This window comes from Streptopelia decaocto (assembly GCF_964273445.1).
Source record: "Streptopelia decaocto genome assembly, chromosome: 4".
NCBI lineage: Eukaryota > Metazoa > Chordata > Aves > Columbiformes > Columbidae > Streptopelia > Streptopelia decaocto.
In genome coordinates this window covers 23,638,876-23,663,442 of record NC_138658.1, presented here as the reverse complement: position 1 = coordinate 23,663,442, position 24,567 = coordinate 23,638,876, and the positions used below count along the sequence as shown (strand labels likewise).

At 48.4% G+C, this 24,567-nt stretch overlaps 2 protein-coding genes across 3 annotated transcripts in view; one reads left to right on the top strand and one right to left on the bottom strand.

The window, feature by feature from the left end:
- CDS1 (CDP-diacylglycerol synthase 1) overlaps positions 1–24,567 on the top strand; it is a 107,487-nt gene that overhangs the window by 35,674 nt on the left and 47,246 nt on the right. The gene's annotated exons all lie outside the window — the stretch shown is intronic.
- On the bottom strand, positions 18,813–23,114 carry NKX6-1 (NK6 homeobox 1). 2 transcript variants are annotated; one of them, XM_082051360.1, is made up of 3 exons: positions 22,043–23,114; positions 21,215–21,387; positions 18,813–20,195 (listed from the first exon to the last, which is right to left on the bottom strand). In XM_082051360.1, exons 1-3 carry the CDS (start codon positions 22,644–22,646, stop codon positions 19,944–19,946), a joined length of 1,029 nt encoding a protein of 342 aa, XP_081907486.1. In that variant the 5' UTR covers positions 22,647–23,114; the 3' UTR covers positions 18,813–19,943. The 2 variants fall into 2 exon arrangements, with proteins under 2 accessions (XP_081907486.1, XP_081907487.1); XM_082051361.1 differs by having other exon boundaries at positions 21,215–21,316.

Genomic DNA, 24,567 nt, shown 5'->3' with positions numbered 1-24,567 from the left:
ACAACTCTGACAGATACACAGCTATTCTTTTTCCTTTCTCCTCAGGTAAAGAGGAATTTTATTTTAAATGTGGTGGTTTTAATGCCTGAGAAAATAGGGCAGTCACAGAGCTATGGCTTTAAACAAACTTTATTTGGGCGCTTGACTGACTGGCAATTGTGGGCAATCATTTTAGCTGTCACAAGGCCCAGAGAAATGTGGGAGAGCTCTTCCATGAAATGTTTATATTTCATAAACAAAATGATGTGCTTAACAGTCAGAGTGATGGGAGGGTTCCGGCTAATGCATTTTCCAATGTGTGAGGCAGATTATTAATGCGCTCCAGTAGCTGTTAATTTCAGTTTGCCGGAATGATTTATGGGGAGGTAAAAGAGAGAGACATAATCTAATTGAGATCAGAATCACTGTTCTAGTAGAGGAGCACGAGCATGGACCCCGGCCGCAGCAGAATGATTAATATCTAATAAGCAAATAATCCGTTAAATTATTATAAACATTACTTTTGACAACTCTTTTGTTGCCAGGGGAGAAAGCAAAACAAGTGGACAAGATTAACAAAACCCTGTGTAAATTTTTTGGGTATTTCTCTTCCATTACACAAAGATAGAGGTTGGATGCTGAGGAGAAAGAAAACCCGGGGTTAGGAGGAAGCGTACGCCCTGATCAATTGTAAGTCAGCGGGGGGAGGCATTGATGCTGTAATATGAACAACAATTGAACGATCAGAAGAAAATCAATCTTGAAAAGGGAGAGAGACAGGGAAATCTCCTGCGCTGTCACCATGATCCACAGCTCGGTTTGAAGCCGGTGGCTCCCTGGTCATTACTGCCCTCGTTAGCATGTCCTGCCTGCACCCCTGCCTGTGCTGCCCTTTGTCTTAGCAACAGGGGACGTGAATGCTCAGTGTCTCTTCACCACATGCTTCCAAAAGGGGTTGATGACTGTGCTAATCTCACTTCTCTCCAACGTCTTGCCATAACTTTTGCATTTGTTGGGTTGTTTGCATTTAATTTTCTTTGCTCAGAAGGTGACTTGAGTTTAGTCCTTTACCAGGCATGTACAGGGAGCCAGCATAAATTGGAGTGTAGGAACTCTGGTTTTGAGTTGATGTTCTTAGTTTCATTTGCAAGGAACCGCCTTTCCTTTGCTAATCCCCCCCATTCTCATTGTTAATGATTATAAAATAATCATTGTGATTATAAAACCCGTGTAAGGCTTGGAGACACAAAAACACAGCATGTCTCATTTTCTCACTCAAAGGGAAGCCTCTCTGAAATGAACCTGCAAACAGGAGTTGGTTCAGCATCCATTGGACACAGCAAGAAATCTCCTATTGACTCAGCACCTCTGCTGTCTCTTCTCTCTGCCCCAAATGAAATACTTCTGAAGAGGGGGACAGAAGGATTGAAAAAGGTCTTTCTAGACCTGGTTCTTTTTCTGTACAGCTTCATCTTCTTGACAGAAACCTTACATGGCAATGAAAGAATCTTCCTTCTCATGTTCTTGTTCATAAGCCAAGCAGAAATAGGGATGAATCTTCTAGTGCTCTAGGTCAAAGCAGAAGAATAAAGACTCAGCTGCATCCTTCTCCATCCTCCAACCTACCAGGTAATCCTGTAACAATGCTTTTTCCCAGAGGCTGACACTGTAAGCATGGAGCTAGTAAACAAGCAGCACATTTTATCATCAAACTGGGCTGATCCAAAGTCCACCAAAGTCACGAAGAGACTGGTAGTATAGGGTTTGGCTCTCACTGTTGCCTCAAGGTTTAAACTCTTTAATGAGAAACACTGTTAAACATGCAAAAACAATGATATAAATAGCAATAACACACATATTTTTCCCCCAAATAGCAGGGGCATTCAGCTGTAGTCAGACACTGCAAAAGTTATTTAAAATCATACTCCATTATTTCTGGGTTAATTCAACCTGTGACCCAGAGTGCTGCTCATCCTAATATTAATTCTGAGAAATTTTTCTTTCAGTCATTGTTATTCTGACCGTTGCACTTGGCCATGTTGTCTGTCCCACAGCCTCGCAGGACACTGGCAGCCAGCAGCACAGGGCACACACTGTAGGCGCCAAGTCACTCCTCCAAGGAGCCAAGTGGGTTTTACAGGATTTGTTTTCTTTGAGTTTTTAAACTCCTGTCTGAGTTGTACTGCAAACTAAGTGCAATGGAGGGATTTTTCAGTCTGCTATGGAAATAGTAAATGTGTTGGAAAGAAGTAATCCTCACAAAGCATTTTCCTCTGCTGTGGGTCACTGATGCAAACAGAATTCAGGCTGTTGCTGCCAAAACTTAGCCCTGCCTGATAACTATGTGGTGCCTGGAGGCAAAGGAGTTGGGAGGTTTGGGTCTGGTGTTGTGTGAAGAGTGATCTGTGTTTATAAAAACAAAACCAGTACAGCAGGCAAGTACAAAACAAGCACCGTTGTTACTAGAGTTGTATTTTCTAGCACAGCCCTGTGTTAGTCACTGCAATGCTCATTGGTGTTGCATGTTCAGAGCCCCAGCTGGCTTGTGGGTGAGTCTTACTGAAGACAAGGGAACGGTAGACCTCTACAGTTTGGATCTGGCCCTAAAGGTTTGGGTAAACATGAATCTTGGCACTAGCTGACATAATCCACATATAAGTGATGTTAAGCTGGAATTTTCCCTAATGAGATCATAATTCTCTCATGCAAACTAGTAACATTGGCAAATGCTCTGATCACATCTCTGTGCACCTGGCCAGAGCCATCTGAACTCATGGAAAATGGTGCTGCTGGTTTAGTTCTGAAAACAGCTGATGGTGGGAAAAGACATCTCCCTCAGCATGGCTAACAAATGAATGCTGCCATGGAGGCAGCCTGACCATGGACAAGCCTCACAATGTCCCCCAAGTTCAAACCCAGCTGGGGTGAACCGCAAGGCATGAACACCAATTCCAACCTCCTGCAAGATGTCCAGCACTTTTGAGTCTACCACATGAGGCTAGGAATTTTCAGATGTTCCCCGGTCCTTCAGGGCAGAACTTCTTCCTCCTAAACCACCTTCAGAAACAGCCACACCAAAGAAGTTGTTTAAGCACCCAGCTGCTTGAGGGAATGCCAAAGCCTGGTCTCCATTCCCTGCAGTGCATGACAGATCCTTTTGGAGGACACAGGTGTCTTATCTTCCACATTAAAAATCCCAGGATGAAAAGTTGCATAGGGAGCAGGTTGGTGTGTTAGGTAACTTGGGATCATGGGGTTTTCCTTGCTAGATTTCTGCAACCTCTGAGATTCTCCCATGTCTCATTTCCTAGGAATGCTTGCCCAAGTGTAGGGTGCTGGCCTTCAGTCCTGGGAAAGGTGCATTCTTCTCTTATCTTCTTTTCAATATTCCCTGTGACATATATGATACCAGGAAAAAGAATGTGTGAAGTAATGGCAACCCTTAGGTTATCAGACCTGGGAATGGAGGTCAGTTTATTTACAGTGCGGAGCATTTAACTTTCTAATTCTGTTTACAGAGGCCGAGGAAGGTGTGTTCAAAACAAACACAAAATATTAACACATGACCCTCTGGGATGAATTCCTGATATGATGACACATGGAAATAAAGTTTTAGTTTGAAGGACATCAGCAAATTGAAGAGTCTTTAATATTTGAACTGATATATTGAGAAAGGCTACATCAATAAATTAATTAATCTGTTGAGGAACTAAGCTCTGTTGCATGGACGTGTTTCAGCATATACACACCAACAATATTTAAACAGAAGCGATACAAAGTATGCATTGTTTTAACTTAGTAGTCCAGAAATGAACCAGTTAACACAGCTTGGTTTAATAAATGGGAAATTAGTATTTCTTTATGTTGTGCAGAGGGCAGAGAAATATCCAATATTTCTAGCAAGGCCTCCAACAAGCCTCCTCCCGTAAGCATGGCTTGAAGAGTGGGTTTGAAGACCATGGCTTCACATGCACATATTTGAAAGTGTTGCATTTAATCTCATTTCATTGGCTTGTGTCTGCCTAAACCATATTATCATACTGGTTGGCTCTTGCAGTAGGTATTTTTACAGTTACTAGCTGGTATTTACAAAGTGCTGTGGAATGTGAGCCTGTCCTTGTATTTTGTTTTGGGATCAGCATGGTGAATAAACCAGCTATTTCTTCTGCACTTGCTAATAATTTCCTGAAATGTTCTCCTTCTGTTTCTTGTGCATACATGTACGTATGCATATGTGAATGTAGATATCTTTGTTAGCATACAAATGCACATGGGCATAAGCACACACGTGTGGCTTCTGCTGTATACAAGACACATTTTATTATTTCTTTGCATGTATGGAAAAATACGTGTAATAATAATGAAAGGCAGTAAGTAATTAATACTTATGTTTCTTCTTGAAAGTACAGAACCTGTATCACATCTGGGTGGACTTTCAGTTGTACCCAAAGATAAATAATTTTGTAACTGGCAGGTCACTGAAAAGTCGCTAATATTGCTGTTAAAGAGGGCACCTGAGTGGTGCTGGCTAGCAAACCCTCTGCACCGGGGTCTGACTGGACTGCCCACAGGCGTCCTTCTGACCCCTGCATCCAGTGCCTTCCTACGGAAACAGTGATGTGTGGAGCGATGCTGCATCCCAGCCCCTGCCCTGGCCAGGCAAACAGAGCTTGGCAGAGGGTTTTTAGCTGCACTGAGCAACTGGAGAGGCTGTAGTTTACATCAAGATCAGGGTGTTCTTAAAAATATTTCTTTTAGCATCTCAGATCCTGTAAAAGTAAAAGTCAAAACAAGATACATTGCTTATTTGCAGGTACTCATTGTTTCTGAACAGAAGGGCGCTTATTTAAGTCTCTGCAAGTTTGTTCTTGCAGAAAGTTGTATTTGAAACTCAGACTGGCTAGGGATTGACACCATTCCTCTGGTATGACCTTCAGTGCCCTCTTAGCACAAAAGCAGAAGCAACTAAGACACTGAACTCCAGTAGGATTTAGAAATGGGCGTTGTTGTTTTTCTGAAAGGAAAATTTGTTGGGCTGATGCCACATGAATTCAGACCTATTTCAGGAGACAAATGTGCAGATTTAACAACACTATTTCTGATTTGGCCTAAGGAAAATACCTGTTCCTGTGCTAAGAAGCATGTGTCCCATAAAAGTGATTCTTGCAGTAATACATGAAACTTGTGGCTGTATACATTAGCATATAGCATAATTTTCAATCTATTAGGGTCGCTATGAACCTTAGTTGAAGTTGTATTTGACCTCTAAAACTAAGAAATACAGTTTCTACAAGTATAATTCTTCTTAAACTGTTCCCATTGTAAATTATGTGGCTAACAGCTGGCTTCCCATGAAGTCAACTATTAATTGTATGTTCACTACCCTGCCTTGTGTAAATCAATATGAGAAATGAGCAGTCTCCTACTATACAAGACAGACACTACACAGGGAAGTAATTTAAGGGTGGATGTCAGCTTGCTAGGAAAGGCTTCTTTACTGAAAACAAGGCGATGAAAAAACTTGCTTTAGAGAAAGTTCCCCTTACTCCCTGTGTATGCCAACAGAAAAGTCCTGTGACTCTGGTAGTGAGACACAACTGGTGCTGTCATTCTTGCATCAATATCAGTATTAAGATAAATTATTGTCTAAATGAGCTGACTTTGTTGCCAGAGATGACACTATAGGTGATACGCTATATGACCAGATTATATCCTTGAATCAAGGATGGAAGTTTTCAAGGATTTTACACCTTGGGGATTTTTTTCTTCATTTGGACTCACTTCACTATTCACATTATTACATCAGTGAAGTTTGTGGGGATATTTCAGTTTTTATCCCATGTGCCTTGAATTGGGATGTAACTTGCTTTGCTTGTGCGTGAATATGTACTAGAAAAGTGAGAGAATTGTCTTGGTTTTCTGGTAGAGTTTACAGGTCAAAATCACTGTACCTGCTGCCAGCTATCCTACCCAAGAGCTGAGTATCCATTCCTGGGTCACCAGTGCACTGTAGTAATCTCCTATCTACACTAGCAATGAAAGAACTATCTATTAATTGAATGGCAAAAACGATATTTCAGGCTTTTTTCCTGAATGAGCAAAACCCAAATGTCACACTTGTGGTTGTGTTCATTGGCTCTTTGGTGGGAGTGTTGCCTGGACTGAGGGGACAGTGGCTGTCAGACCCCTGACCCATTCTTGTCCTGCCTTGGGGGCCAGCAGTGGGACTTGCTGTCCTGCCCTGCCCTCAGGGATACGTGGCGATCTCACAAGCCGACCTCCTGTTTTCCCTAAATTTAATTCATGGCCCTTCTCAGAGAGCTAATGCTCAGGAGTCAACAGTTATTTCCATCAACTGGGACCTGCCCGATCTACTTTGTCAGTTCAAGGAGAAAGAAAATATGGGAAAACTATCGAGTTTTAAGTGAGGTATTGTGAAGTAGCGGAGCATAACTGCACAAACCTTGTTTCCAGTGGTAGATTGGATTATCTGTATATTGTACCATAAATGGGTTAGGAGTACAAGCAGGAGATGCCCTTACCCTTTTTTTTTTTAATCTTTCTTTCTCTGCCTCTTTTTTTTTTGGAGGAATTCATATGTCAGGAAATCTTTGACAAACATTATTTCCATACTTGAGTTGAACAATGAATAGAAACTGGCAAAGAAAAGGGGAAAGGGAATATATTCTATAGCTGTGTCTTTTAAATTGCTTTATCTATTGATAGTTTTGTCCCATGCTAAATGCAATTTCAGCAATACAGAAAGCACAGGCTGAAAAACTGAGCTCTAATTAAATCAGTAACGTTTCATTATTTCACGTGAACAATGCGAGTCTAAAGTGATCTTTCCAAAGAAACATTAAATCGAGCTCCATGTGCAAGTCTGCCATTTCAAATGTATTTCACATCCAGTGTTCCCAACAGGTTTGGGTTGTGCAGAAGGGTACCATTAGCTGTAAGAAGCCCCCCCAGAAACAGCATTCACACCTCCCCTTCTCACCAGCACCTGCTGTGGGGCTCGGGAGCTCTTCAGGTTTTCCAAATGCAGCACCAGAATAACATCTAATGGATACAAGAGTGATTTCCCTGTTAGAGATGTAATTACAGCCTCTATCAAGCTAAAAAATATGTCCATTTGGATGTTTAGTTAGAGCAAAATGTATTTAAAAGCTGCCTGCTTGTTGTGAAATTCAGCTGCAGGTGCATGTGTTCAGGGAGCAGGTATCATACTCCAATGTGCTTTAGTGACTATGCTGCCAGAGTCACTCAGCGTGAGGCAGGCTCTTGTGTGTCATCTGCAACGCTTTTTCCCAGCATAATCCATTGTGTTCAGCTGAACACCATGGTGTTTAGCTAAGCCCCTTGTATTTTTGGTTTGGGATCAAACCAAAACATGCAGAGAGACCTGTACCTTGAGCTCTGTCGCAGTTTGCAAAGACAAACCATCCCATGAGCTGTGACCCACAGGTGTCCCCTATAAGCATCAGACACCTTGCTGGAGGGTCAGTGAAGACCTTGCAGGAGCGTGTCCCACCCGCTGATACTGCAAAATCAGCTAATTGATGAATTATATGTATAGACTTATTTTATTACTAATTGCTGATTTTAGGTATCCCTGCCAAGCACTGGTAGCACCAGCTGGTGCCAGGCTTTTGAGATGGGCCTGTCACAGGTGCCAGTGGCAGAGGATTGTGCAGCACTCCATGCCCTCCATGGTTCTCAAGCTCTCGTTCCAGTCAGGGTCTCCTGTGTCATTAACATCACATTGCATGCAGGAGGACATAATCATCTGTATCTGATGCAACCCCTCTGGGTGCTCTTACAATGTGTTTAGGTTTTTTTATTGTTGTTGCTATTTTATGCAAGGCCTAGGATGAAGTGGAATAATGTTTCCCCTTGCTTCAGGTAACTTTCATTTCAGATCATGTCCTCTGCATGACATCACACCACCCACGTGGTGAACAGGTGGCCAGTACAGATGTACTCCATAGCTGTAGTACTTGTCTGCTAAGGCCACATGGCAGTTGTGCCAAGTAATCCGCCCTAGGAGCCCAGCAATGGCCCCGTGAAGGCTCCTACATTTTCCACAGCAGCTGCCATCTTTGCAACTGGCCCATACTCACCTGCCTTTCAACCTTAAAGGAGGGGATTTCTCCAAGTAAGTTGACACCAGAGCTTCGGAGATTTGTGGTAGCTGGCAGGGGAGGGGAAGGAGGCCTTGCTGCGGGAGGGTGCTGCTGATCCTGCTGAGCTCTCACGCAGGTCACATTTGCTTTTAAATTATATCAGAACAATTTGTGTTCTTTGGTACCTTTCATTCAAAAATGGGAGCTGCCTATGCCTGTTGCATTTAATCTTTTTTGCAAGCAACACGGTTATCTTTCTTACTGGTGAGGAAACTGAACTGTGGCAGTGAACCAGGGTAGTCAGGATGGCAGTTAGCAACCCCGCGACTGCACTGCTGCTCGCTCCTCCCTTTGCAAAGCACACACACACAAATGCCGGGCAAGTGGGGGAAAAACACAGCAAAAAAACAGAGAGGTACTTTAACAAACTTCAGTGGTCGTGTCTCAAAGTCAGCCAAGCACGCTTGCCTTGCTAATCTGCAATTTGTGATTCTGAAGAAAGAGACGACAACGGCGGCAAAGAAGGGGGAGTTCACAATTCACAAACCAATTTGTGTTGTTTCTGCAACACTGCAAAAGTGCGACTCATGAATATGCTAATGAAATTGCAATGAGAGTTTTGGCACCATTTCATCACCTCACTAGATTAGGGAGCAATCACACTGTGGGTTTACATGTCTTTGGGAACTGCTGGGGAGGAAGGGGAGTGAAAAATAGATCTGCAATATTTATAATTCAACAAAAATTGCACTGCCTCTACCATAAAATAACGATAATGACTGAATTGATATAAGAAAGGGCTTCTGGGTTAGGCAAAGAGCTCACCGTTAAGACCACTTTCCATGCTGCTGAATCAGTACAAAGATTTTCCCCCATGGAGAAGTCTGTGCCCAGAGGTGCATGGTGCTGTACCCTCATGTTGAGTCCTGTCCTAGAAGCATGCATGCAGGAGTGTGGAGAGAGCAGGCAGTGAGATGGTCCAGCTCTGCTCTTTCTTCTGGGTGAGCGAGCAGCAAAATAGCATCCAAGGGAAGATTTGAACCGCCTTCAGCTGGGGCAGGAGAGAAGCAGCCAGGCAGGTGTGCAGACCAAAATCCAGCAGATTGTTTCAAACATTGCCTCCTTGAGAAGTTTTTAGGTTAGACTGGCACTTCCCAAAAGAGAACTGCACACATTTCTTAAAATCTTTTGTGGACATGACTGAGGTACAAGCTCTGAGCTTCTGGAAAAGAGTTATCTCTCAATAAATGCTCCACATGGAAGAGTCCAACTTCTGCCCCATCGATACTCAGCCTCTTTCGGATCCTGAATGGCACATTCATGTGGAAAAGAAAAAAAAAAAAAAAGTAGACAAGGATTAAGCTTCAGTATTTGTACTTGGGTTTCACAATTAAACCCAGAAATAAACCCTGTAAATGTTGAAATTTATCTCTGACACATTGCACCCGCATGCCGTGTCTGTTTACTGAAGTAGTAATAATCCTATGGTTGATCTCGCTAGGAATGAGTCTCAGAAGGAAGCACAGGTATAGAAATGAGCTCACAGATCAGATCCTCCTTGTTTGCTCTCCCATTAATAGTCCCACTGTGTTGAAATCTTTCCTTGTACCATTTCAGGTGAAGCAGGAAATGCAGAAGCCGTATTTCCCGCAGCAACCTTCTGGAGTTTTATGCTAGCCTCTGCTTGGCCCCTCTTCTTGCCTTTTTATGGGCCCTCATAAACTCTCAATGAAGCTGATCCCATAATTAGCTTAACTCTTTTATTTCCATAGCATGTATGAGAGAGGTAGAAAAGACATGAGCTTCAGACCACCTTTTTTATTCTTAGTGCTTGCATCTGTTGCTGTGATTAGAGAATGTGCAGAATTCTATGACACTGAATTAGACCAAATGAGGATTTTTGTCCCAGAAACTTCTGCAGTGACATTTAAAAAAAAAATGATGACTCATTTAAAAGAAGCTTCAGAAATGGGGAGACACAGAAATCATGGCCACATGTGAAAATTTGCATCTAGTTTTGAAGGTTTTCTGCATGGTGATTTATTCAAGATTTTACACAGCCCACCAGCCTAGCACTACAAAGACAAATGTCATTGCATCAAATGCAGTGATGTCATACACAAAAAGAGGAAAGAAATTACTCAAAACTGATATAGAAGAAGATATCAATGATTGCAAAGGGGCAGTATAAGATAGCATAATTCATTCGCATATTCATTTACCTGTTCAATACCTGGTAGGTATCTAGGACATCTAATAGTATCACCCTTGCTGGTTTATTTACTAACCATCATAGTTATTCTTTTCATTACCTCCACAGTGTAATGGTTCTTTTATGAAGGCTCATTAAATTTAATGAGACACCACCAGATTTTATTGCCTTCTAATAAAATGGGTAGGGGGAGCTGTTTTCTTTCTGATTCATGCAGCTCCAGAGTACCTTAAATAGTCAGGTATTCGGCTGGGTTATGAGCAGGGCCCCTGCCATTCTTTCTGGTGGCCTCCTTGGGGAATGTCAGGGATTAACAACTATTCAAATAAAGATGCGTACAGGGATATGCCTAGATAGGTAAATGTTTATACATATATACATGCACACACCTGGGCATTTTTCTTCCAACAGGAAACAAAATTCTGCCAGAATTATTAATACAAAGATATTGTGGGAGTATCTGGTCAAGAGCTTGTCAGCCAGCAGAGAAGACACCTGCCAAAGCCCTCAGTGGATGACTCAACAGAGCAAGAGTAGTTTCTCCTAGCAGAGGTTCAGGTTCATGACTACTTGGCTTATTAATTAATTTATTGCACAATTGTCTATTACAGGTATTAATGTTATACATTTTTGTTTAACTATGGAAGTTAGTGAGAATTTGGAAAACCTTGTACTGTGAAAAAAAATGCAGAAAACCAAGAGAGAAACCAAGCAATGCAGTCTTCTATGAGTATCTTCAGGAAGTGAGCAAGAAGATGATCTGTAGAGCTCCTCTCCCCTGAGGGCCCTTGCCTAAGAACATCATTTTGCTAAAAAAAAAAATACTGAAGTGAGCTTCTTGATAAGCTAAGGAACCTGGGGAGGGAAAGTCCAGTGGTGGTACAATCTTTGGCTTGTGTCTAATCCGCCTGCCCTGTGTGAAACCCAGAAACTGAGCAAGTGTGTGTTCAAATTAGTCCAGATGGAAGTGTTGGGGAAGAAGACAGATGACGCAGCTGGGAGCTAGTTCTGCTCTGCAAAACAGTCTGCGCATAGACTGTCTCAGTGTGAGATCCAACAGGTAGTTTTGCTAAGAGAGGTCAAGGAAACAGTAGTGTAATGTGCAGTGGTAGCAGGAGGCCAACAGCCTGTACTGAGAATAACACTGTTTTGATAAACTAATAAATTTTAAAATACAAGGAAAAACCAAAAAATGCTGTAAGAGCAATTCTCTTTCCTTTTGATGTTTTGTGCCGTGGTTTGGAAGCCGTAAGTGTCTGTAACCACTGTATCAAGACCAAAAAAAAAAAAAAAAACCACACCACCAAACATACATGCACACACACATACACACACACACACACACACACACACAAGAAACAAAAACCAAAAAAAGCCACCACGTGTGGTGGTGCAGCCTCACTGACTCCCCAAGAGAACAGGCCAAGCAAATGAAACTCTTCCATGTAAAACTGCTTGAATTATTGATTATAAATTTATCCAATAAATATAGTCCTTTTACTGATCATATTGCCCTTTTGCCAACAACCCAGTCTTGATTTCAGCAGATGTCTTTGGCATCCAGAAGTATGTGAAGATGGGGCTGGTTTTAGGCTGTTCCTTTTCTCAGTACTTCACTAGGTATTATTGTGTCTTTCATGTTCCCTGCTCTTAAGCTGAAAATAACATTAGTGACCAGGTGCTTCTGTCTGGCACGTAACCCCTCCAGCTCCCTTTTTTTCTCTTCTTTCTCTCCAGTGACTTGCCTGGCATGCTGACACCTTGCTGTGTCTCTGTGCCTCTTGGCACTGGGATTGCTTGCCTTTCCTGCTGACCCTGGTCACACTCCTGCAATAAGTCAGAGTGGGATATTTAGAGCATGTCCAACCCTAGTGGTTTGGGGCAATTGTTCTGGCAGACTGGTAGTATTGGGAATGTAAGACCATTATCCCTGCATGTCAGTGACTCATCCAATACCTGTAGTGTAGTAATCAATACGAAGCCCTATTTGTAACCTTATGTTATGGCATTATTTTAAATGTAGATGTTGAGCTAATTAGGAATTTTCCTTACAAAACATATTTTTGCTGGGAAAGTATCTGACAAACCACATCTTTCCCCTAGAAACTGTAATTTGGATTAATCTCTCCCTTAGAAAGTTTCTCGGAAGGAGATTGGAATTACACATCCAATCTAGAAAGAGATGAGCGATAAGAGTCGTGTTTAGCTAGACACCCAGCAGTAAGGGTATTTACCTAAAAAGAAGGGACGTCTGGCCTCTGCTCAGCTCTGATGTAGTTACTGACTCAAAGCTGAACAGCTCCATCCAGAGAGAAGTCCACACCAGAGCAACCTGCAGCCCAGCAGCAGACAGTTTGCTTGGAAGGAAGGAGATGTGGGTAGAGGTCCTTGTTTTTCCTCAGAAGGTATAATCAGGCTTGAACCTGGATCTTTCATTGCCATGGTCTCTTCTATCTAGACTTAAAATAAAAAATAAATAAAAAATAAACTCTTCAAAAAAAATTGGAGTTGCCCAGATGCAGAGCACAAAGTATTAATATTATGAAAGCTCAGTAACACCAAATTGGAAACTGCTCTCCTGTTTGGTTCAGCACTCATAAGTACAATATTGTAATATTTTTTCAAATGAGACTTGTTGGCATCTGAATATCATTCCCAGGCAAGTGCCTCTCTGTCTACAAGTTCTGACGGCTCACAGGATCACACCTCTGCCAGGTGCGTTTGGGCATTGAGACCAGTGTTCCTCAAGGCGGATCAGAACAACCCTGGGCTCGCAGTGGCAGTACAGGGAAAAAGAGTAACGGGAGACCCAGATGTCCAACCTCCCAAACGAAAAAAAAAAAATAATTAAAACAGACCAAGTGCTGCATTTGCACCTTACCAGTGTAAAGCCAGAGGAGCTCCTGTAACTTGATTTGTGGAACTGACAGCAAGATTTCTTCCCTGATATATACCCTATATCCTTATCATAATGGGAGCAGGAAAGAGGTATATAAAAAAACCTGTCTGTCCTCATTAGGGGAAAGTTGAGTATAGTCTATTCTTGCTTTAATGCAGTGATCTAATTAACCTTTAGCCAGAATTAAAATGACCTTGAATTGGCCTTTGTGACCTCCAATGCTTAATGTTGTTAACTTTAAACAAGCTTTTTGGGGTGGTCGGGAGCAGCATCTGTTAAAATGGGCAAAAGGTCGAATCCATTTACTTAAATACACCTACTGCATACATTGCTGGTGAATGTGCTGCCTACGTTTTTAGAGGGGATAGAAGATGTAGCTTTGAAGATAAAGGGCAGCCTATCTGCAAAAAGCCGTGCGAGGAGGATGTAAAACTGCTCTAAGATGCGTTTTCGGAATCGCGTTGTGCTTTCTCAGCAGTGAGCATCTTCTGGTTTTCGTTTTAAGTTCTGCTATGCACAAAACATCACAGTGGGCAAACAAATGCCACTTGGTGGGCTCTGTACCTGGCGTTACTACTTTCAGAAGAAGTTATGAGGCCGCCTGCTGCTCTCACGGCCGCTCACTCCAGGGGCAGAAGGTGCCTGTTGTAGCAGCAGCGTCACGGTTTGGGCTGAGCTTTATGTTCTGCTAGGGTCCGGGAAATACACGCTCATGTATAAAAAGAAGTAGATGTCCGGTTGCATCCCTGGATCAAAAGGTCACTGATGGAAATGACTTAAGCAAATATGCTGCAGGGTAAAGAGTTCCAAACGCAACCGCAGCACCATCGCTGCCGCCTTTCCGGCCCTTTTCCGAGCGGCGATCCTTCACAAACCTGCCCGCCGCAGCCACGGCGAGCCCGCCCGTGAGTGCCCCGCCGCCTCCGGGCACCGGCAGTGTGGCGGTGAGGCGGGAGTTATTGTCACCATCACTAGCGTCGTCTGTATTGCTGTTGTCGTCCCGGTTTCCGAAGCGTTTTTCGAGACTGCGCCTTCCTTCTTCTGCGCAAAGTCGGACCTTAAACGCCGGCTATTTGTAGTACATTAACATAGTACATTAACATTTGTAATGTGGCGATTATTTTGCATAATCGATACCATCAAGTTCCTTTTCTTGGGGAGCCTCGTGTTTATTTACATTTATTCCGCACACGTCAGTTTCCATCAGGAGCAAAACCGATTTTCTTGTCCTACATCTGCTCTCAGGATAACCTTAATTCACCGTAAATCCATTTGCGCTCCCGCCGCAGTGAGCCCGGTCTGGGGATGCCGCCGTGGCGGGGGAGCGCCCCGGCTCCTCCGCTGCAAAACGCAGCGGGGTGGGGAAGAAGGGAGCGGCCGTGATATTAATTGTTATTAGTATTATTATTTGTTATTTTTTATTTTGCGGCAGTTTCTGTTTATGGCGTGATGCATTTGAGCCCAAACGCATTAGGTGCATTATTCATTGGGTACATTTGTCAGAACATGCATGTGTATAAAGAACTAATGATCCATATTAAATTAATGACGCTATAAAAAAGAAAAATACCCCATACATGCGGTTTATGACGGCAACTCCCGACTTTGATAAACCATAGAAAAGACCTAATCAGATGAAGCATTGGACTGTTCCGTCTCCAAAATTACATTTCTCGAAATGTGCTTGTACACAATGTTGGTTTTATTAAAACAAATTAATTCAGTCATTAAGGAATCATACGGCAAGTGTCTCATAAGTCAGGACCTCCAGTGTAACAAATTGATTAAATGACTGTGTAATAGTCTCTTTAAACAAATCTAGTGTAACAAGTTAATAGATCTGCTCAATTACCATGCCGGGGTGATGAGGATGTGGGCAACTCTCTCATTAAATCCGGGGTAGCGCTGGGGGGGGTGGTTCGGCGCGGAGGTGCGTGTCGGTGGGGCAGGGCTCTGCTCCCGCAGCCCCCCCCGGGAAGGGACCGAGGCCGGGCCGGGCGTGGACGGCTCCGGCGTCCCTGCGCAGGCCAGGGCCGCCCCGCCATCCCGCCGGCGGGCTCCTCCTGGCACCCCAGCGCCGGGGGCGCGGGAGGAAAATCTATTACCCCGCTGCCATTTTGTTAAGTGTTTGCTCCCCGTTGTGACCCTGCCACTTTATCTGTTGGTTTTTATTTTCTGAGTGCATGTTGCCCATATGTTACTGTAATAGTTGCTATAATTCTTGAGCAATAGGGCTCGTATTTTACTGAGCTGAATTAAAAAGAATGCACTTTAATAAAAAAAACCCTAGCAATACACTAATGTCTTGACATTGATGTATTTGCATAAAGATGAATTATATGGGCATGCTTGACACGAATTTTAATAAATGATCGAGTACGTTATTATAGGGATGCACTTGGGCGTGTGGCACCGGGTTATCGCCGCAGGGCCAGCGCCAGGCGCTCGCCGCAGCCCGCGAGTACCGACCGGCCCCGCCGCGCTGCCTCCCGCATCCCCGGGCAAAACTTAAACCCCCAGGGGCGTGTGGAGCGGTGCGGTGCTGCCTGCCCCGTATCGTTCTGGTATGAAAAACATTGTCCTCATCGATAACGGGCGGCCGGCGGGCGGGCTGGGGGTGTCTGCCACTCACCGCGGCAGCGCCTCCGGCAGCTTCCCGCTCCCCGGCAGATGTTTTGCGCTGTCCGAGACAGCTGGTAAATGCTGCCAGAAACGTGTATCTAGACAGTACCTATCAGTGCAGAAGGTAAATGAGGAACCGCAATGAGAATGGAGCAGTTCATCTTACTTTTTATGTGTGAGCAGCGACGCCGGCTTTGAACGCGGGATCGTTCTGCAGGCGCCTGTCTCTCTCTCTCAGAGGCTCCTATACGAGAAGGGAGCTCGGGGGGAGCGTGGGAGGATGGGCTGAACCCCCATTTTAAACCCCTCCTGTCCCGAGGGAGAGGGTGCTGAAAGCAAAGCCCCTGGCCGGCTGGCACGGATATAACGAAAGTCTTGCACGAAACGACATCGCAGCGTCAAATAGCGAGAGAGCGGGGGAGAAACCAGAGTGTACTTGAAACGAGAAGCGTTAAAAATTAATATCACCTAGAAGTGATGAATGATAATGGGATTTCAGGAGGTCGTAAAACGCGGAACGGTGAGAGAGGTCAGCACTCGCTGAAATGGTCGGGCTATCCCAACGTGGCTGTCGGTCTGGCCATCCCTCTGGTAGGGGTACGGGCATTGCTGCCTACGCTGCGGGCTCTGGGTGGGAGTCGCAGCCGGGATGAAGGAGCCTGAAGGCCTCGGGGTTGTAACAGCGCTGATGTAGGGCCTGTCGGGGTCCTGGTGACAGTGGCATGCGGACTGGGACCCTCCCACGTACGCACATGCCCCGAGGTAAGCGGCCACTGTGGCACGGCGGAGCGGATCCTGCCCGCATCCATTTGTCCCGCATCCATAAACATCATCTCTCCCGCAGGGCAGCCTGCAGGCCGGTGGCCGCAGGAACGGTGTACAGGCGTTTGGGCGGCCCCGGTCCCCCACTTCCCATCTCATGCCTCCATCCTTCTCTCCCCAAAGCCCCCGCTGCCGAAGGCTGTTGCGGAGCGCAGAGAGGTGACATGCGCCTGGCTCCTTTCTGCAGGCAAAAAAGTTTCCTCCGCCCGCGGTGATGTTCTTTGGGGCTGGAGAAGGGACCGCAGCGGGTTCCAGTTGTGAAATAGCTCGACAAAGCGGGAAGGATGCTTTCGGCACCCTGGGATTGCACAACCCAGGTTTCTCCCGCGGTACCTCCTTCGCCTACGCCCCAGAGAAGACACATGGCAGGGTAAACCCAGAAACAGCCGCCTTTATTTCCACTGAGCGGGAAAATCCCGCACACGCAGGCGGAAGGGAACGGGGTTTAAACCCCTAGGGCTCTCTTACAGAAAGGCAAAAACAAGAGCTGTTCTCAAAGGGACCTGCAGGGCCCAGTCCACGGTGGTCTCTCATCGCTTAGCCAAGGACTACCCGCCCTGCTACACGGCCGCGCATCCGGCGCCTACCACTCCCCACGCGTGTGCGCGGTCGCGTATTCCCCGCGGAGATTTCGGCTCAGGCCTGAACGCGGGGTGGCTGCCGGGGAGCGGTTCTGCTGGCCCGACTGCTTCTGTAAATATAGTTGTGCAGTACTTCTAATATCGTTATCCGTGATTTTCACGGTCACGCAACAAAATCCTCCGTATTTGAAGGATTGAACAGAAACTGCGGCTGATCTCGGCCTGGCCCCACGCACAGGGGAAGCTTCACGCTCTGTGAAGCCCGCTGACATTTTATCTCCTAATTGTTCGCCTCAATTCCCGTGGCAGTGGTCCCGACATTAGTTACTGGATCTCTTCCTAAAAGAGTCCTCTCCTGGAAGAGAGGGAGGCTGCGCCTATTCCGCCGAGCCTGATTTGGCTTCCAAAACTTGCCCGAAAAAGAGGAGGCCAGTGAGCTCATGTGAATAACCTGCTCTTTTCTCCAGCGCCCCAGACAAAACCAACCTAACCAAGCGATCAGAGCTGGGCGGTTTTGGTTTTGTTGGGTTTTTTTTGCTTGTCTTTTTTTTTTTTTTTTCCGTTTCCAATTTGCCGGTGCCAACTTCAACCGGTGGCCAGCTGGGTCTCTGTGTAGCGGTAAATTGACTGGAAAGCCTCGGTCGGGCTGCAGTCAGCTGGAAAAGGGGACAGCGTGCGTCGGGGCTAGCGGTGCTCACGGCGGCCCGGGGGCACACGGGAGGGTCGGTCCCGCCGTGTATTTATTTATTTCTCATGGCCCCGCCAAACCCGCGGGGAAATCGTAAGGGCGAGAGACGGCAGATACGTGTGGGAGCCCTGGAAAGCGCCCGCCCTTTCCCTGCCTGCCTTTGCAACTCGCCGGGAAAGATTGGGGAGGGCGGGGGTCGGTGAGCAGCGATGAGCAGCCCGGTCCAGGAGAGCCCGGGCAGCTGCGCCGGGACTCGCTCCCTCCTCCCGGACCCGGCCATTTTCTAAACCGAAAGCGGAATAAAATCCTGCTCTGCTTTTTTGCTTTTCTTCTTCTTCCTTTTTTTTTTTTTTTTTCCAATGGACAAAATTATTCACAAACTGATGGACGAATGCTTATTTATTTATTTATTTATTTGTTTGTTTGTTTTCCCCCAGATTTGATGGCCCCTTTCTCTCTCACGTCGGCACTTGTGTTTGCTCTGCCGCACCCGGGATAAAAAACGATTGTTTCTGGTCTGTTTAGATATGGAAATGATCGCGTCCAGATAATGAGTTTCAATTTAACCTAGCTGTTTCGGTATTGGGTCTAACTACTACTCTAGACCCTTAGCCGGGATCTTATTTTATTCGCCGTTTGCTTCTCGGAAAGCAGTTGCTTTTCCATAGTAACGGTAACACTCTGTCCTCGATAACAGCTTCTGTTGCTCGCCGCTTAAAAAGTTAATATAGCCTAATCTAGGCTGAGGCGAATCGCTCCGGGGCCCGAGTGGAAAAGCTGCCTGCCCACTCACAGAGGGACCGGCGAGGGCAGGAGCCTCCAGCCTTGTCCCCAAACAAGCCGCCGCTTATTTTATTTTTATCTTTCTCCAACCCCCACAACAAAGTAGACAACTTCCATATATTTTAAAAAATAATAATAATTTAAAAATATAAAACAAATTAAAAACCCACTATTGAAACTGAACAAGAGATTGAACTTTTTTTTTTCTTCCTGTTCCGTCGGTTTCATTATTTAATCTCTGATGGGATCAGATTATCTCTACCCTTTAGTGAAGGCAGCAGACGTCTTTAGACTGGTTTAATTGATTTATCGTTTTTGTTTTTGTTTTGTGTTTGTTTTTTTTAACAGAAAGTGCATTACATTTAACTGGTCTTGCAAAGGACTTTTCTTCTCTTTACAAACCGAATTATTTTTAATATAAATTAATAAATGTTAAGATGCTATATCACGATATATCATCGTTATTAGCTTAAAAAAAAAAAAAGGAAAACATTTACATTCTATAGTAGTCCTTATGATACAAAAGAAAACACACTTTAAATTCAATTACAGCAACTAAATGAATTTTATATTTTGACTGAAAGTGGTTGTGACAATTCCCACCAGCTACTTTTTCAACACGCGGTTGATCAGAAACGGTGTGAGTGAAAGCAAACTCTGTCCCTTCGTCCTCTCCCCTCCCTTTGCACGACACCGGAACAGAAAGTGTTTCAAAAATACTAATAAATAGCACACGGACCCACTGCAGTTTCGGCCCGAGGGAGGAGCCGGTGGCAGCCACGGAGGCTTTTTTTCTGGGCGGCCCAGTTGCCGCCCGTTTCGGGGCTCCGGGGGTGCCCCCGGTGCCGCCTGGCCGTGGCGGCGAGCGCGGAGCAGGGGGGCGGCGCCCCCAGGCCCCACTGTACAAAAAAAGAAGGTATTTTACATTTTAAATATTCACAGTAAGGAACGCCTATGGTCGCGGGTGACTCACGGTTTATTTACAAAGAGCCAGCAACAGGCGGCCGCCGCACTGCCGGGAGCGGGACCCAGGCCGGGGCAGCCCCCGCCGCTCTCCGCCGCCTGCGACCCTACAATAACACGTGGCGCCGGGGGACGGGCGCGCCCGCTGGGGCCCCGCTCCGCCGCAGTCCTCTCTGCTCCCTCTCCGGCTTCTCCTCCTTCTCCCGGGCGCGTAGAGTCTAGAAAAATAGATCTGTACATCTCCGAAAGCGGCGGCGGGCGGAGCGGGCTAGGCGGAGGCCTCCCCTTCGGGGGGGTGCAGCAGCAGCCCGCCGCCCCCCGGCTTGTGTTTCTTCAGCAGCTGCGTGATCTTTTCGTCGTCTGAGTTGGGGTCCAGGGGCTTGTTGTAGTCGTCGTCCTCCTCCTCGTTCTCCGAGGCGCCCTTCAGCCGCTCCGTCTCTGAGTCCTGTTTCTTCTTCGCCGTCGCCATCTCCGCCGCGTGCTTCTTCCGCCACTTGGTCCGTCGGTTCTGGAACCAGACCTGTCCCCACCGGCACCGTCACCATCACCACCACCCTCACCACCCGCGGCCGCTCGCCTCGGGCCGCCTCCGCCCCGCTGCCCCGTGCGGTAGTGACTCCCGCTTCGACAGCGAGGACACAATTTTCCCGTCAACGAAAAGCAGCCGAACCCGGTGGCACCACGCTGCCCGCAGCCTGAGTCACCCGTTCCGGCACGGGTGCCCCCCCAGCGCGGGCGAACAGCAGCCCCTACCTTCCCCGAGGTCCGCAGCGAGCCCGGGGCATTCCTTCCCCTCCCACCCGGAGGTGAAAACACACATTTCAGGCTGATCCTTCCCAACCCACCCCTGCCCTACCAGATGCATTTCTTCTCTAGCAGGGGCCTGCGAGGGGAGGGGGTTATTTTCATTGTAGGGACTACAATAATTTATTCGCAGCCGTTGGGACATTTGCAGTGACAAAGGAGAGTCTCTAGATCAGTCTGAAAGCGTGAGGACCACCGAGAGGCCCCTCTGGACGAAACCGCTATGTATCCCTGCAAATGCCTCTCCGGCTGTCCCCAGAGGGCTCAGCCCGCGCTCCCAGTTCCTCACACCTCCCCTTTGCCCACAGGTCCGAGTTTAACTAAAACGGAGAGTTTGGGGTGGGACAATACGAGCGAGGTGCGTGGTCTCGGCCAGGCGGGTTTGTGTGGGGTGCGTCCAGAGACGCATCCTGACCCCAAGCTCCCCATCGTTTTCCCAGCCCGGCGGCCACCCCCGTGGCGTTCAAGCTGAACGCATCGGGCTTCTCAGTCTTTCTTGGGTTTTTAAATAAGATACGCTTTAAAATATCCTTCTCAGCCCCGCCAGTAAGGTAATGAACGGTAAGTTGCCGGTAACTGCTAGGGAAGTCCTCGCCGTGTGCCTGCGGGTCTGCCGCCCCGGCCCCGTAGTAGCTCCGGCCGCCCGAGACGAGCCCAGTTCCCGCGACCCTTTGGTGGGAGCCGATCGCGCTCCCCCTGCCCCGCACTGCTCCGTGCGTCAGCCGCTCCTCTCACCTTGACCTGGCTCTCCGTCATTCCCAGCGAATAGGCCAGCCGGGCTCGCTCCGGGCCAGCCAGGTATTTCGTCTGCTCGAAAGTCTTTTCCAGGGCGAAAATCTGCTGGCCAGAAAAAGTGGGTCTGGTATGTTTTCTCTTTCCGTCCTTATCCAGCAAAATTGAGCCTTGATCTAGCAGGTGGGGGAGAAAGAGGGAAGGCACGGAATGACACGTTAATTTACGGATTTGGGAAACCGTTTCGCTTTCAAGCGACCCTGGCAGACGCGGTGGGGGTTCTCTCCAAGGGAGAGTCTGTAACAAAACTGCTGCCTGGACGAGGCGGCGGCGCCAGCCTCCCGGCTCCCACTGATTATTTTTTCCTTTAAGGATCGAAAATCTGAGCGGAGAAACGATATCATTTTCCAGAAAAACTGCAGTCGGTATAAGCCGGCGGTAACGGAAAGTCCCTCTCAGGGAAAGTTTGTGCGCGCCCCTAGAATCAGCCCCGGCCCAGAGGCTCCCCAGCGGGGACGGTGAAAGCAGCTGCAGCGCGACCGCCTTCCTCCGAGAGGGCTCCTCTTTCTGTCAGCAATAACCGACATTTTACAGGATTTCGCGCTGACCGAAAGGGAGGGATAAAAGCAAAGCACGCTTAATAAATTTTTAAAATATTTTTTTTAAAGTGAAGCCAAGCCAGCGCCTTCGGCGGCGGCCGGACCTGGAGGAGATGGAGGCCGGGAGGGTCTGGCCGCGATGCAGGGTCGCTGAGACCCTGCTCCCCAGCACCGCGACCGGACTCCCGGCGAGGATCCCCGCGCCTGCTCCCCCGCGATACTGGATACTCACGGGGGGCGCAGGCGAGGCGGGCGTCCCTCCAGGGCGGGCTCTGCATCACCCCTGGCCAGAAGATCGGTGTCCGGCCGGGCAGCTCTGCCAGCGGCTTGGGGTAGCGTCCGGCGGCCACGGCAGCGGCGGCGGCTGCTGCGCCGGGGCTGAAGTAGAGGGCGGGCGGCGGCGGCGGCGGGGGACTGAGGCTGCCGAAGCGGGGCAGACCGGCCAGCAGCCCGGCGGGCGCCGCCGAGGAGGCGGAGGGCGAGGCGGAGGCGAGCGCGGCGCCCGGCAGGGGCATGGAGGGCCGGCTGAGGATGTCGTTGATGCCGTGTGGGGTGGCGGCCGACAACTGCGGCGGGGCCGAGCCCAGCGTCGAGAGTCCGCCCGTGGCGGCGGCAGCGGGCGCCTTGAGGCCGGGAGAACCGAGTGGCGGCGAGGGCGAAGCGGAGGCGGGCGAGGCGGAGGCAGAGGAGGAGGAGGCGGGCCCGGCGGGCAGGGGGTACGCGGGGTACAGCGGCGCCTTCATCTCGGCCATGCTGTGCAGGGCGGCCAGCGGCGGGCTGCCCAACAGGAAGGTGCCCTGCCGGGGCGCGCCGTCCATCTGCCCCAGCGCCAGCATCCCCGCACCGCCGCCGCCGGGCCGGGGCGGGGGGCCTGGCCAGCCCCTAGCGCCGGGGGTCCCCGGCGGCCGGCCCGGGGGTGCCGCCTGCACCGGCGCCGCGCATCCAGCCCGAGGGGGGCGCCGCCTCTAGCGGGGTCCTGCGCGCCCAAGAGGCGGCTCCGCCGCCCCGCCGGGCATCGGGGCTGTGCCTTGGCGGCCGCTCCCGGGGAAAAAAGCGGTGCTGCTGTCGGTGGATCTATATATATGTGTATAAGCGCAGAGTCCGTGCGTATACACGTATATATCTCCTCTCTCTGTATCTGCGAGGAGCTGGGGGCTCACAGCGGCGTGGGGGCCGTGCTCACCGCCCCTGTCTCCTCCCCGGCGCCCCGCATCCCTCCCGGCGCGGCTCCCGCTGGCTGCCGGCGCGGCTGTCGGGGCTGAGGGCTCGGGCGAGGCTCGGGGCGCACTGCCGCGCTGCCCCGCTCCCTGCCTCCTTTAGCGGGGGCTCGGCCGGCAGCGGGCGCGGCGGCGGCGGCGGCGGGCGGGGGCGGGGCGGCGGCCGGCCCTGCCCACCCGGGCCGCGCCCGCCTTGCCGCCAACTTCGGTCTTGTCTTGCACTCCGCTTCTCTTCTTTGCTCTTCTTTTACTTTCTCCTTTCCTTTCCTTTCCTTTCCTTTCCTTTCCTTTCCTTTCCTTTCCTTTCCTTTCCTTTCCTTTCCTTTCCTTTCCTTTCCTTTCCTTTCCTTTCCTTTCCTTTCCTTTCCTTTCCTTTCCTTTCCTTTCCTTTCCTTTCCTTTCCTTTCCTTTCCTTTCCTTTCCTTTTTTTTCTTCCCCACTTTCTTCTTCCCTTTCAGGCCTTTTTCTTTTTTTTTTCTCTCTCTTTCTTTCTTTCTTTCTTTCTTTCTTTCTTTCTCTCTTTCTTTCTTTCTTTCTCTCTCTCTTTCTCTCTCTCTTTCTCTCTCTCTTTCTTTCTCTCTTTCTCTCTTTCTTTCTCTCTTTCTCTCTTTCCCTCTTTCTCTCTTTCTCTCTTTCTCTCTTTCTCTCTTTCTCTCTTTCTCTCTTTCTCTCTCTCTTTCTCTCTTTCTCTCTTTCTTTCTCTCTTTCTTTCCCTTTTCTCCTTCTTTTAATTCCCCATTTTTCTCTCTCTTTTCCTTTTTATTTTTTCTCTATTTCCTTCTCTTTTTGTCCTTCTGTTCTCTTTATATATTTCTTATTCCCCTACTGCCTTCCTTCCTTCCTTCCTTCCTTCCTTCCTTCCTTCCTTCCTTCCTTCCTTCCTTCCTTCCTTCCTTCCTTCCTTCCTTCCTTCCTTCCTTCCTTCCTTCCTTCCTTCCTTCCTTCCTTCCTTCCCTCTTATCTTTTTTTCTCTCTTCTCTCTTTCTTCCTCTCTTTCTTCCTCTCCCCCCCCCCCCGCCCTTTCTGCCTCCCTCCCTCCCTTCTCTTTCTGTCTTTCTCTCCCTCCCTTCTTCCTTCTGTCTCTGCCCCGGGAACGACTCAAGCGGAGCTCCTCGAGTCTCAGCCAGGCCTGTCCCCGGCACCGCCTCCCTGCCGCCGGGGTTCCGGAGCCGTTGGGACCCCTCTGCAGCGGTGCCGACCCTGCCCGCCGCTGGGTCTGCGTGGGTGCTCTGTACCCGCTGCAGGTTGGAACCGCATGTCCGTCCCGCCGGCCCCTCTCGCCAGCCCCACAGGGCGCCCGGCCACCGTCCGGTGTCACACACCCGCGGTAACGAGGCCCCCGCGACACTCATCCCCAGCGCCTGGGGCTGGAATGGAAAAAATCCCAGGTGGCCCCTAAAGAGCGTCCCACGGAGAAAAAAAGCCATGCAAAATCACCCTAAACAATTTTTACCCTGTGCCCGAGTTTGTGTCCCTACAGGGAGCTCTGTTTCCTCGAGCGTGAAAAAAGGGGCTGGTGTGGACTTTCGATTTTTTTTTT

Coding starts and splice junctions, on each gene's coding strand:
- NKX6-1 (XM_082051360.1), bottom strand. CDS start 22,646: ATGCTGGCGCTGGGGCAGATGGACGGCGCGCCCCGGCAGGGCACCTTC. Junction 21,388..22,042: donor CCGCCTCGCCTGCGCCCCCC/GTGAGTATCCAG, acceptor CCCACCTGCTAG/ATCAAGGCTCAATTTTGCTG. Junction 20,196..21,214: donor TGACGGAGAGCCAGGTCAAG/GTGAGAGGAGCG, acceptor CGGTGGGGACAG/GTCTGGTTCCAGAACCGACG.